Source organism: Portunus trituberculatus, chromosome 40 (assembly GCF_017591435.1).
Source record: "Portunus trituberculatus isolate SZX2019 chromosome 40, ASM1759143v1, whole genome shotgun sequence".
Lineage (NCBI taxonomy): Eukaryota > Metazoa > Arthropoda > Malacostraca > Decapoda > Portunidae > Portunus > Portunus trituberculatus.
The window spans coordinates 21,492,485-21,505,822 of NC_059294.1; the positions used below are offsets into that span (position 1 = coordinate 21,492,485).

At 41.9% G+C, this 13,338-nt stretch overlaps 1 protein-coding gene across 1 annotated transcript in view; it reads left to right on the forward strand.

Annotated features, from left to right (window-relative positions):
• The window catches only part of LOC123516335 (uncharacterized protein CG43867-like), a 769,337-nt gene that overhangs the window by 584,423 nt on the left and 171,576 nt on the right, over positions 1-13,338 (forward strand). Inside the window, 1 exon segment of the mRNA XM_045275612.1 lies at positions 7,411-7,473. Coding sequence (XP_045131547.1) covers positions 7,411-7,473 — 63 coding nt within the window.

Consider the following 13,338-nt stretch of genomic DNA (forward strand, 5'->3'; position numbering starts at 1 on the left):
TTGCAAAGTAAAGGAAACAGAATATACGCAGGATGTAAAGAAAGCTGAGCTCTGGAAGTGTGTAACATTACTAGGAGTGCTTCATACTTCAGGCATCCAAATAATTACAACCACACTCATTAATTTGTACTGGACGTGTGACATGCTATACACTTATGGTGAGAGGCTCCCACATGGCGAGTGAGTACAGGTTATCTGGATCACTAGAGAGAGGAGCACAGCAAACATACTACTCGCTTCCAGTAATAACGTACAGTATTTGCACACCTATTCCCTCAGCATGAATATAGCTTTTGTTAGTTCTTGGAAGTAATTAGGCGGGAAGCAAGTTTTTTTTTTTTTTCACTCAGCAGAAGGGGTTGATAAGATGCATAAGAATAAGAATTGTAATTTCTCAGAGTATCTCATTACCATAGATATATTAAGGATGACAGGCACCTAGGAAATAACTGATGGTCTTTCATACCAAACAGCCAGCCTTAGACAAGACTTCAGCCTCTTAAGTCATTATTGTCTACCTAACAGCAGCATAACATGTATTTATAGTATTACCAAACTACTACACTGACTGGTTTCTAATGCACTGTAGCTCCTTACCGTCTAGATTTCCTCACCTTGCCACGTTGGATGATGCGGAGGTCTCAGGACAGACGAGGAGACAGAACTGATATTATACTAACGCCCAAATAATCACCTTCCACTCAGGTGTGTCCAAGAGGCTACGTTGCCCTGAGATCCGGAGTCAGAGCAGTCTTACCGTCTCTTGGCGACTGAAGATATAAGAAAGGAGTTATGTAGTATTCTCTCTCTCTCTCTCTCTCTCTCTCTCTCTCTCTCTCTCTCTCTCTCTCTCTCTCTCTCTCTCTCTCATTTTGCAGTCATGGTTTATTTATTTATCTTTTAACTGGAATGTGGCAGCAGTGAGGGGACATTTGCCATTTGGGGGACTTTTTTATGCCAGTGTGTATGTAGCAGTTTTTTTTCCAGTGGTTGGAAAATTTATTCTGAACATATTTCTGCATTATAATTTTTAGTCGCCAGTTTTATGTATATTTTTGTGTGAATTAATGTACCACACGCTCTCTCTCTCTCTCTCTCTCTCTCTCTCTCTCTCTCTCTCTCTCTCTCTCTCTCTCTCTCTCTCTCTCTCTCTCTCTCTCTCTCTCTCTCTCTCTCTCTCTCTCTCTCTCTCTCTCTCTCTCTCTCTCTCTCTCTCATACGTCTTCGGATTTGGGTCAGGCTCCGTCCAGCTCCTTCCGCTGTTCCTGCTGTGGGTGGAGGGAAGAAGAAGAAGAAGCAACAGCAGCAGCAAACTTTCTCTTGTGTTGAACTTGCCACACTCTGAACTTTGAGCGTCAGTAATGGTGGCCGCGTCTTGGAGTTCAGGGTTGCTCAGAATTCTTGAGTCTGCAAGTTTTCTGTCAGACCAAATTTTTTTCTCTCTTTTTGCCTCAGTCCTCGCCAAGAAGAGAGGAAGAGATATAAAGGAGGAGGGCGATTTGGTTGAAGATTTTCGCAGTCCCTTTATTTCATCTTTTTTCCTTTCTCTTCTCTTTCTTTTCTCTCCTTTCGTGTGGGATTTGATTTGGTTAGCACGAGTTGTACTGATTGTTGTTGCTGTTGTTGTTGTTGTTATGGCAATGAGAGGATAATAATAGTTATTGTTGTTGTACCCTACGTTGTTGCTGTTGTAACGCCAGCAGTAGTAGTTGTTATGGTAGTAGCAATAATGGCGGTGGTAGTAGTAGTAGTAGTAGTAGTAGTAGTAGTAGTAGTAGTAGCAGCAGCAGCAGCAGCAGCAGCAGCAGCAGCAGCAGCAGCAGCAGCAGCAGCATAGTAGTAGTAGTAGTAGTAGTAGTAGTAGTAGTAGTAGTAATAGTAATAGTAGTAGTTATAGTAGAAGTAGATGTAGAAATAGCTACAGTAGTAGTAAAATTGGTAAGAATAATGTTTGTTTTTTGCTGCTGCTGTTATCCTTGTTTTTTTCTGCAGCTGATTTCCTTTTTTCTTTTTTTTTATGTAACCGTTTGTATGTGTAGTTTTACTGGTAGTATCTAATGGCGGTTAGTTAGTATACTAGTAGTTGTAGTAGTAGTAGTAGTAGTAGTAGTAGTAGTAGTAGTAGTAGTAGCAGTAGAAGTAGTATTGCAGTAACAGTAGTACAAACATTGTTTGCTAGGCTTTGCTGGCTTGAAATATTCGGCTTCGGAGTTGCGCGGTTAACAAATTCACGCCATAAATTTGATACATGCGGGAAAATTTTTCAGAGTTATGCAGACCGCGCCGTTCAACTTTGTGGCCGGAACCGTAGTTGTTATGAGGTGGTTACTGCGTGCGCTGTACACGTACGTGGGGTGGTATAGCGGGCGGGAGCGGCAGGTGAGGGAAGGTGGCGGATGTGGGAGGGCTTTGGGAGGGAAAAACACCACACCTGAGCATCATGGCTTGTTTATTTATTTTTTTGTTTACATTTTCACACGTTTATTTCAAGTTTTAAAGGACGAAAGTAATAGCACTTGCACAGGAAGAGGCGTAATGGATGTTTAAGTTTATGAGCACCTTTTATGAGCCTCGTGCAAGCACAAACCGTCTCCTGAAAGCAAACTATCGCTGCACTTTAGCGCAACAAACGGTTGCTGTGGAGGAACACGTAGAGAAAAGGATCACCCTCCCACAGAACGCAGGGCACAACACCTGAGCACCTAATACCCGCCACCCATGGACTGCTAGGTAACAGAAGCAATGGTGTGAGACTGCCCATCAAATCCTGGAGCTTTCAGTTGTGAGTTGAGCGTGCTTGCCATTATGCTACAAAATATTGACCCCACACGAGTCAGAGGAGTTCAAGATAACAAAAATCGCTGAACACTCAACAACAGTTACTAGGGAGTCGAAAAGCATGGCTATCGGAATCTCATTCAAATCCATCTCATTAGGTTACAAATACAGGTAATGTGTTTAAGGACAAATTACGCAGCTCCCAAGTATCACTAAGTTCATTTAATCTGGCATCAGTCCGCTGAGAAGGGAGCTGTTTGTGTGGAGTTGTGATTACACTCGAATTTAAACTCTTTTTTTCTCTTTTTTTTTTCTTTATGCAGTGATAAACTACACTAATTACGTTTTCCAGATTGTTATAAAAGAAACCGTTAAAATTCACCATTGCACGCTTTTCATCTGTCGTAATTAATTTATCGAGATCTGCAGACACGTTAATACCCTAGATTTGTCGAGTGAAAATATTTTGATGTATTAAGTTAACTTAAAGGTCTTCTACTGTGTCCTTCCTCGCCTCGTCTCGCCACTGTTCTCGTTTGCGTCTCATTTGCCTTTGAATCAACGGCGGGCAAAGACAGATTGCTCCGGACAAAGGGGTGGCTTGGACCTTCGGATGGCCTCAGTTTACTTTTCCCAGGCTTCTCGAGTCATCTATTTATCCTCCGAATCAGTCATAAAGGAGGAGGAGCTGAGCGGATCGCCGATTCGTAGTGGCGAGTCCTGGACATAATTAGAAAAGAAAACAGCTGAGTTATGGTGCAGCAAACTAAAGATTACATGGCGCTGTCTAGTTTATTGAGAGGATAAACGTGCTGCCTCTCCTACCACTAATTCGCTATGTATCCGAATCAGATTCTAATTGACTTCAGTGTCACAGAACAACTCAGTCCCGCACACGTCTGTACGAAATTACTTCTGGTGGCCTCAATGACAAGTTTACAGAAGCAGTCATGGTGAAAGAGTGACATGTCAGTGAGCAGCACTTTTATTTAACTTGAATTCAGTATCCATCGTATGGGATTGATAGAACGCAAGGCATGTTGCGTAAACTGTGTCATGTTTCTTGTACTCTGAATAAACGTTTGCTGATGTGATGCAACGAACAGAAATAGATGATTATGTCATAATTTTGTTTTAAAAAGAAAGTTGCATTTTATGATGATTATTAAAGGCAGGAAGGTTTATTGATAATGGTGTGTGTGTGTGTGTGTGTGTGTGTGTGTGTGTGTGTGTGTGTGTGCCTATGCGCGTTTGCGTCACAAACTTACTTGCTCGGCAGGGCGACTGAGCCTTTATGCTCTGACCCCAACACACACACACACACACACACACACACACACACACACACACACACACACACACACACACACACACACACACACACACACACACACACACACACACACACACACACACTACATTCGTTGGTGTATAATGGCCAGTCTCATTAGTGACTTATTTCTTTCTTTTTTTCCTCCGTTTTGTATTTTTTCCTCCGGCCTGCCGCCCTCCCCTTCCCCTTCCCCTTCCCCTTCCCCTTCCCCTTCCCCGTTATGCAGCATCGTCCGCCTCACTGAATCTCTCTTTTATGGACTAATTTTATAGATAATATTTTTTCGCTCCCTCTCTCTCATTCTCGCCTGACCAGCGGGTAATGTTAATTATAATTTTTTCCTCCTTTTTTTTTTATTTCTTACGAATGCTGTCCAGTGAAATTCCAGCTGATGTGATGTAAATTAGTCTTTTGATGCTCTTTTTTATCATTTTGTTAGTGTTGATGTTTACTGCAGGGGGACCGTGATTCGTGATTTTGTTGTTTGTTTGGGTGCATTGTGTTGAAACTAATGTGCGTCTGTATTTTGTTGTATTTATTTTGTCTATCGTCATCATCATCATCATCATCATCATCATCATCATCATCATCATCATCATCATCATCATCATCATCATCATCATTATCACCATCCTCACCATCATTATCATCATCATCATCATCATTTTATTATTATTATTATTATTATTGTTATTATTATTGGCTTGCTTTTTCGATACAAGTGCAGCTACTAACTACTACTACTACTACTACTACTACTACTACTACTACTACTACTACTACTACTACTACTACTACTACTACGACTACTACTGCTACTAATACTAATACTACTACTACTACTACTATTACGACTAGAATCACCACTACCACTACCACCAACATCACTCCCAACACCACCACTCCTAATTTCTATCCTTCCTTCCTTCCTTGTGACGGAGTGTTGAGTTTAAAATGCCCACCTATGTCAGGCCTTTCCCTCCCCTTCGTGGTGATGGTTGTTGATTTGTTGGTCTGGCTGGAGAAAGACCATATTCTCAGTAAACGACCTTGTGTGAAGTGTTTACTGGTTCCAAGAGTGTTTTTTTTTTTTGTGGTTCTAGTAAAATATTAACGCTATATCTACATTATCAACAGGTGAAACACTCTCTAGAAACCTTGTAACCATCTCTTTTTTTTATTATACCATGTGGGCTTTTCACGGGAATTATGAACTAAAGGAGATACTTTTTGGGGTACCTCCTATCTCAAAGCCCACCCGCTAGGAAACCGTTGCCCCGTGTGAGGAAGCCCAACCTACACTCGGACCGTGGACAGGATTTGAACCCGTGCGCTTGGAGACCCCTCGGACCCCAAAGCTAACGTAACCTAACCTAACCTAACTCTGTGGCCTTTGAAAATAGTCTTGGTGAAAGAGTAAAGTGTTCCTCAGTTTAGGGGCATATTTTGAAACACTTGTCACATCACTACACTCGAAAGTCTCTAGTGGAAATGACTCGTGTTCTTAAGCGTATTATTTCTTTCTAAATACATTGTTTTAGTGAAGATGAACACGTCCACAAAACTTCTATGACATGATAAGGATAATATAATCATTACTTATAAAATATGATAAGGAAAAACACTCTTGAGAAACCGCCATTCATCACTGCGGCCTTTGAAAATAGTCGTGGTGAAAGTGAAGTGTTCCTGAAAACGGGGCTGCGTTGTCTCTGTGCGCCGGGGGAGTAGGGAAGGACGGAAGCGTTGTGGATAAGCGAGGAGTGACACCACAAAGAGCGTCAATCTCGTGGAGGATTTGGCGTCGGTGGCGAGGAAGTGCATCAGAGCCTGTGTGTGTGTGTGTGTGTGTGTGTGTGTGTGTGTGTGTGTGTGTGTGTGTGTGTGTGTGTGTAGGTGGGTGGGTGGATGGTGTTGTCGTTTTTGTTGTTTTGTTGCTGCTATTGTTGTTAACCTTCTTTTTCTTCTATTTTTTTTCCTTTTTCTTCTTCTTCTTCTTCTTCTTTCTTTTCTTTTCTTTTTCTTTTTCTTTTTATTCTTCCTCTTCTTCTTTTGTTGTTGTTGTTGTTGTTGTTTTTGTTGTTTTTCTTCTTCCTCTTCTTCTTTTCTTCTTTTCTTCTCCTTCTTCTTCTTCTTTTCTCTTCTTCTTCTTCTTCTTCTTCTTCTTCTTCTTCTTCTTCTTCTTCTTCTTCTTCTTCTTCTTCTTCTTCTTCTTCTTCTTCTTCTTCTTCTTCTTCTTCTTCTTCTTCTTCTCCTCCTCCTCTTCTTCTCCTCCTCTTCTCCTCCTCCTCCTCCTCCTCCTCCTCCTCCTCCTCCTCCTCCTCCTCCTCCTCCTCCTCCTCCTCCTCCTCCTCTCCTAACTTTACCTAATGTAACGTAACTTAATTTAACCCAATATGACCTAACCTAGATTAACTTTACCTGTAACCGAACCTGATCTACCCTAGTCTAATCTAACGCATTAATGTACGTACCTCATGTAATAGTGAGGTTGGATAGCATAAATCACATCAGCGGTGCATTAAGGGACATCTAAATTAATTACAAACACATTATCCATGATCGCTTTTGTGAGATGTAATTACTGTTATGTTTAAGCTATAATGAAATGTAACTTGTGTATCTGGGAAATCATTGAAAATCACAGTAATAACAATAGGGAGCCATGTGACCATTACGAGTATGACAAAGATGACCTATTACCGTATAGTTTATATTGGATCGCCTTGGGTCATGCAGCTTGCTTTATTTATGTCTGGATGAGCACCATGCAATCACCGGAGCTTTATAGCCTCGATCACTGTGCAAGTCATCATCTGCTCTCCATAAGGTTAATGCAGCTGCTGTCTCTCCTCCCTCTTCCCTCCTCGGCCCTCCCACCGTTGACTCCTCCTCTCACCCGGAAGTTGCAGGGATGAAATATTAATCACTTAAATTATCTCTTCTTTTTTCAGAGAACTTTTTTTCATAGCAACGTGTCTGCCTCAGGACGGATGAAGCGACACACTCATATGTTATTGTGTGTGTGTGTGTGTTTGTGTGTGTGTGTGCTTTGCCCGTAGGGGGGATCATTTAATTATTACACGAGCCATCCTTTTCTTGATTACCTGCGTGGACTATTTCATTAGTATAAGCCATTCTTTTTCCTTTCTGCTGTGAGGAATGCTCTTCATTTCCTGAGCGTCGACACTCGGTCATGCTCATGGCGGGAAATTGGGTTATTATGACGGTGATCATGATACTGTTTTCCCGCGCCTCCCTCTCACCGCCACGCTAACCTCACTGTTTGTCTTCCCCAGCTGGCGGAGCTCGAGCAGCGGGTGGTGGAGGCCGAGACCCGCGCCGAGGAAGCCGAGGAGAAGGTGAGTGTTAACTTGGTACATTTACTCATATATACTTTGAGCACCAGCAGTCTTTTTCACATTTAAGAGGTTTTTTTCACAGTCTATCCTCTTTCTATCATTATCTATCCTTTTATTGTTATATATCCAAATTTCTTGTTATCCACCTTCGTTTACCACTGTCTATTTGTGTCTAACTCGTATATATTATGAGCACCAGCAGTCTCTTCACACTTAAAAGAGAAAGTCTTTTTTTTTCATATATAGTCTACCCTCCTTCTATCATTATCTATCCTCTATTTATTGTTGTATATCCAAGTTTCCTGTTATCCACCCTCGTTTATCGTTGTCTCTTTGTGTTTGTTGCCTCCTATCCACCTTTGTCACTGTTTGTTCTTTCGTATTGTTATCTATCCTCGTTTCTTGTTCACCCTCGTTTATCGTTATCTCTCCATATTCATTCCTATCTGTCCTCCTTTATCGTTATTTATTTTTATTCATCGCCTTCACCTCCTTTCTACCTTTATATGATTTCTCTAACATTTTCTCTTCGCATTGCTTTTGGTCTATTTTTTTTTTTTTTTTATTCATTTATCTTTTCTTTTGCTTCGTCTTTGTCTTTTTTTGTTGCTCCTCTTGCCGAGAATCTAGTGCTTAAGATTATTCATATTTCTTGTTTTTTTCATCATTTTCCATTTTTTTAATTCTTTATCTGTTTCTCCATCGTTTGAGACTTTTTCTTTTTTTTTCCATCCTTCTTTCGTATTTTGTAACTAAGTTTTAGTATTTTCCTTTTTTTTTTTCTTTTAGTATTGAGTATTTGCGTTTCCTTCTTCTATCTTTTGCATGATTTCCGCCTCGATCACTTACTGTTATTACTTGTTTAGCTCTCACGGTGATGTTCCAGTGTCCCTCGTGTGCAGCGTTGCCTCTTAATGGCTGATTGCCACGCTCAGTCAAGTGTGTCAATGAGATTTTCCCATCTAGTAATGCAATGGCGAGCCTGCAGCTTCCCTAAGTAGTGGTACAAATTGTGTAGGACTCTGTTATGCATTGACGTCAAGAAAAGGACCTGCGTCATCCTCTAGCGTCAGAAACTAGTAAATTGCAATATTGACGTCCGCATCAAATACTTGCTCCTCCTGTATGTATAACGTCTTTTTCCTCCACAAAGCTCCAGTCGATCTCAAATCCCATTCACAATAAGCCAATATGTCGTCCAACTTTCTGGCGTATCACTGGGAGCGTTATTTTTATTTGATCTTAGTAATTGATCCAACGACCTTTTGTCACGAGGCTTAGATACCAGAATCTTTGATATACTTTCTGAGAAGCGCACTCATCACCAGGGAGCCTATTCCTCCTTCGTGGATCAATAGGGCGCCCTTTGTGTGACAGTTTTGTGATGACCTTTTCTTCCATATATACACCACGAGTACTTGTTACTAATGAGGTGTTGTGTTCGTTCAAATCGTCAGCTACACCCATGGTCTGCCTCACTTTAGATAAATAGCGATTGAATGAGGTTATGTTTGGTTAAGATTGTCCTTCATAGTGTATTTAGACCTACGTGCAGCCTTTTTTTATATATATATATGTTAAGGTTGAGTTTTCTTTACCGTACTTTGTATCATCTTTTAGTTATAATATAATCTTAATCGTATTTTCATTTCGATCCCTGAGTGTGCATCGTCATTTGATATCTCCGTTGTGGCACAGGAATATTAACGAATCAATCAGTTCGTTGGGAAAAAACTTGGTGTGTGTGCGCTTCATGTCTCCTCGTGTAACAAGACACCACCAACGCTATGCTAACCAAGACGCCCCCGCTGTCACGTGATCCTTTCCAGTGATGGCCGTCCCTGCGTGGGAGATTTGCAGGAAACATGTTATTCTGTCTAAATTCTTTTGAATCTTTTGTATTATTAGAGAAAAGGAGAATATTACAATTTGTATTTTGCTGGCATTCCCTTGATTGTTTTTCGTCATTGAATGGAATCGGAATGCACATCGCACATACTTCATCCGAGGCAGGCACAGCAAAACAAACACAGAAATGCATAGTTGATAATTGAAGTGGAGTCTCCCTTCGCATGCCTTGTATAGCTCACCTGTCTTCCTGTCAGTCCAGTATTCCAGTGCATTACCTGAGCTCAGTCTGGCCTGGGAATTAACAGTCATTTTGTTGCAATCATCCGCACGTAAGCCGCGGGAGTTGTGCCTGGAGAGGGCGGGCATTCTGCTGTTATGGCTGGATACTGATAATGTGCATGCGAGTGTTTGAACGTGAAGCAGAAGCTGGCAATCCTGCGTGACTCTGGGTATTGGAGGCCAGTAGTGGTGATGGTGGTGGTGGTGATGACGGCCGCTTGGAACAGCTTCACTTTGTTAGGCGCTCAGAACCTCTTCCTTTCTTGGTGCATTTGCATATATAGCGTCATACAAGGCTCTCCCCGCACCGTGATGGGTTTAGCTGAGTATCGCTCTGGGCATGATCGCTTGTATAGTCATGGTCAGTACTCAATTAATCCGCAACACTCGCTCCCATACCAGTGTTTCCCCCCCTCTGTCTTCAACCCTTTTATCTGCTGGGAATGTGTAAGGTATCATGTTTCTAAAGGAGATTGTCAGCAGTTCAGAGGATTGCAGACTATAGGGGGAAAATCACGAGAGTGGAATTTAGAGTAGCAGATTAATCAACTGACTCACTTTACAAACCTCTCTGTGACCCTTTCACCACTTTATCCTTTCTTATATCAGCGACAGTTTCATTCTAGTTTTTTTCCTCCAATATCAACTCCAATATCACCAGCAGTCAAAAGGCAGGTTTCTTGGCAGGAGTGATGGCGCTTTATCGCATCCTGGCCCTCGTTATGTGACCTCTTTGCTGCAGCGCCATAATCCAATCATTTTTCCCCTCTCCCGGTAAGTTAGTCCAGTTTCATCATAGTGGCTGGGGTGACTCCCTTTTTCCATTTGGATCCAGAGAGTCGCCGTTCACAAGACCTCCTGAGTAAACACTTCCCTTCTTACCCTCAGTGATTACGTTCCATAGACTTTTTCTTCTGTGTGTGTTCATTCTCCATCTTCAGCGTATCTTTAGTAATTTATTTATTCCTTTCTTTCCTTTTTTTACGTCTATTGTGTGCACCTTAACACGCTGTTTCATTTGCTAGTCATTAATTTCTATATTAATTCCATCATATATTTTTTTTTTTTTTTTTTTTTAACATGTTTACCCTTGTTCATCTTTAGCACATGAGCTGTTTATCCTTACTTCACATTCTCATGATATTCCACGATACGAAAAAATAAATAAATAAATACTTACCTGAACAGACTTGCCTTCATCCACTCTTTACCTTTCTTCTTTTCTTACCCAACGAAACTCTATGAAAAAAAAATAGATAAAAAAAAAAAAAAGCAGACACGAGGCATGCAACATATGAACATTATTTTTATGCATAGTTTTCATGAGTGGTAAGTATGTGGATCTTATTTTTCACATGCTATATCTCGTTTTGTTTAGCCTTTCATCAGTATCTTTACCTGTGAGCGAAAAGTGTGAGAAAGATGGAAGAGGCTGTGCGAGGAGATAAATGGAAGGTCAGTAAAGAAAGTAGGGTGATGGAGGGGACTCAGAAAAAAGGAAGAGGAGGAGGAGGAGAGAGTGGAGAAGGTAGAGGGCGAGAGGATGGAAAACCAGTAGAGAAAGAGTTTTTTTTTCGAGGAGGAGGAGGAGGAGGAGGAGGAGGAGGAGGAGGACAGGAGCGATATGGTAAGGGAATATAGCTAGAAGGAAATTAAGGAAGAGTAAGGAAGACAACTTAAGTAAGAGAAGAAAAACTTGCTGGAAAAATTATATAAAAAGTATAGAGAAACAGAAGAAAAGTTAGAAAAACTAAAAACAAAAATGGAAAGCTTCTGGCAGAGTAAATGAAAGGAGGACGATGCGAGAGAAGGAAATGAGAAGAACGGAAAGCGCATACTAAGAAAGAGTCAGATGAAAAGAAGGAAATTGAAAAAAAAGAAAGGAAGGAAGAAGGCTTGAAGAAAGTGAGGACAAGATTCTGGAGATGACATCAAAAACAGGCGCCTCACCACCACCTCCCCTCGTCCCCCTCGGTGGAAGTTTAATTAAGGGGAGCAATTTGAGGAGGCGTCTGCACCTCCCCGCCTATCCCATCCCCATCCCCGCCCCGCCCAGGCCAGTCTTGCCCCGCCCTGCCCCGCCTTGACCCCTTCACTCCCTCTTTTGTGCCGTTTCATACCTCCACCACCAGCCCCGACCGTAACCCCCCCCTTCCCTCCCCCCGCCCTCGACAACTGACGCTCCGTGCTTGAATATTCAGGAGCACCGATGCTTGCAGGGCCCCTCAGGAGGAGGAGGAGGAGGAGGAGGAGGAGGAAAAGGATAGATAGAAAAAAATATAAGATGTGTGCTGCTGCTGCTGCTACTTCTACTACTTACTTGTACTTATTACTACTACAACTCTATTTTTAAATGTACTACTACTATTACTCCTCCTCCTCCTCCTCCTCCTCCTCCTCCTCCTCCTCCTCCTCCTCCTCCTCCTCCTCCTCCTCCTCCTCGTCCTCCTCCTCCTCCTCCTCCTCCTCCTCCTCCTCCTCCTCCTCCTCCTCCTCCTCCTACTACTACTACTACTACTACTATAATTATATAACACCACTACCATACTGTTACTACTAACAACAACAACAACAACAACAACAACAACAACAATAACATCAACAACAAGAATACACTTTCTGCTACTACTACTACTGCTACTACTACTACTACTACTACTACTACTATTTTACATACACATTCCACATACTACAAAATGAGAGATACGATGAGAGGAAGACAAGAAGAAGACTAAGGAAAACTAGAAAGTAGAAAGAGGAAATTATAATAATTGTGCTGCTTATAAATGAAATGAGATGAGAAACAAAATCATACAAAGTCAAGAGAACAGGAAAGACGAAAAAAAGAAAAAGAAAACAAAGAAAGGCAAGAGAGAGAGAGAGAGAGAGAGAGAGAGAGAGAGAGAGAGAGAGAGAGAGAGAGAGAAATAAGGCTTAGAAGTATATTAAGTAGTGCCAGAGAGACTGACCAAAAAAGCTAAAACTCCAAAGAAACACTAAGAAAAAGAAGAAACGAAGAAAAAAAGAAGACATACTCCCAACATAACTAACTTTTGAAAATACACAGCCAAAAAAAAATTAAAAGAAAGTCCAAGTCGAGAGAGAGAGAGAGAGAGAGAGAGAGAGAGAGAGCAAAAATACTCCCCGAAATGAATTATGAGACTCAGCTAACCTTTCCACGCGTGACTTGAGGAGGAGGAGGAGGAGGAGGAGGAAGAAGAAGAGGAAGGAGACATGAAGGAGGAAGAAGAGGAAGGAAACGAAGGAGAAAGCGGGGGAATGGAGTTGGAGGAGGAAGTGGAAATGGAGGAGGAGGAGGAGGAGGAGTAGGAAGAATAAGATGCTGTAGAAGTGGAGGGAAAAAAGCCTGAAGAGGAGGAAGAGAGGAGGAAGAGGAGAGGGAGAAGGAGGGGGATGAAGAGGAGGGCAGAGATAATAAAGGAGTGTGTGAGAAGAGTCGAGAGAAGGGAGAGGAACAAATTGGGTGACGGGTGACGAGTGACTCAGCCTTACGATTCCCTGCCTCACTAACCCAGAGAGAGAGAGAGAGGGGGGGGTAGTCGCACTTTTCCCTTCCTTCCTTTCTCTCCCCTCTCATCCCCTCTTCCCTCACCATCTCCTCACTCTTTCTCTGCATATCCAGTGAGAATTTGGAAGTTATATTTTATGGTGGATCATCCATATTTCTTGATCTTACGGAGTTGGATGAGGAAGATGTGTGGAGAGGCTGCGGTG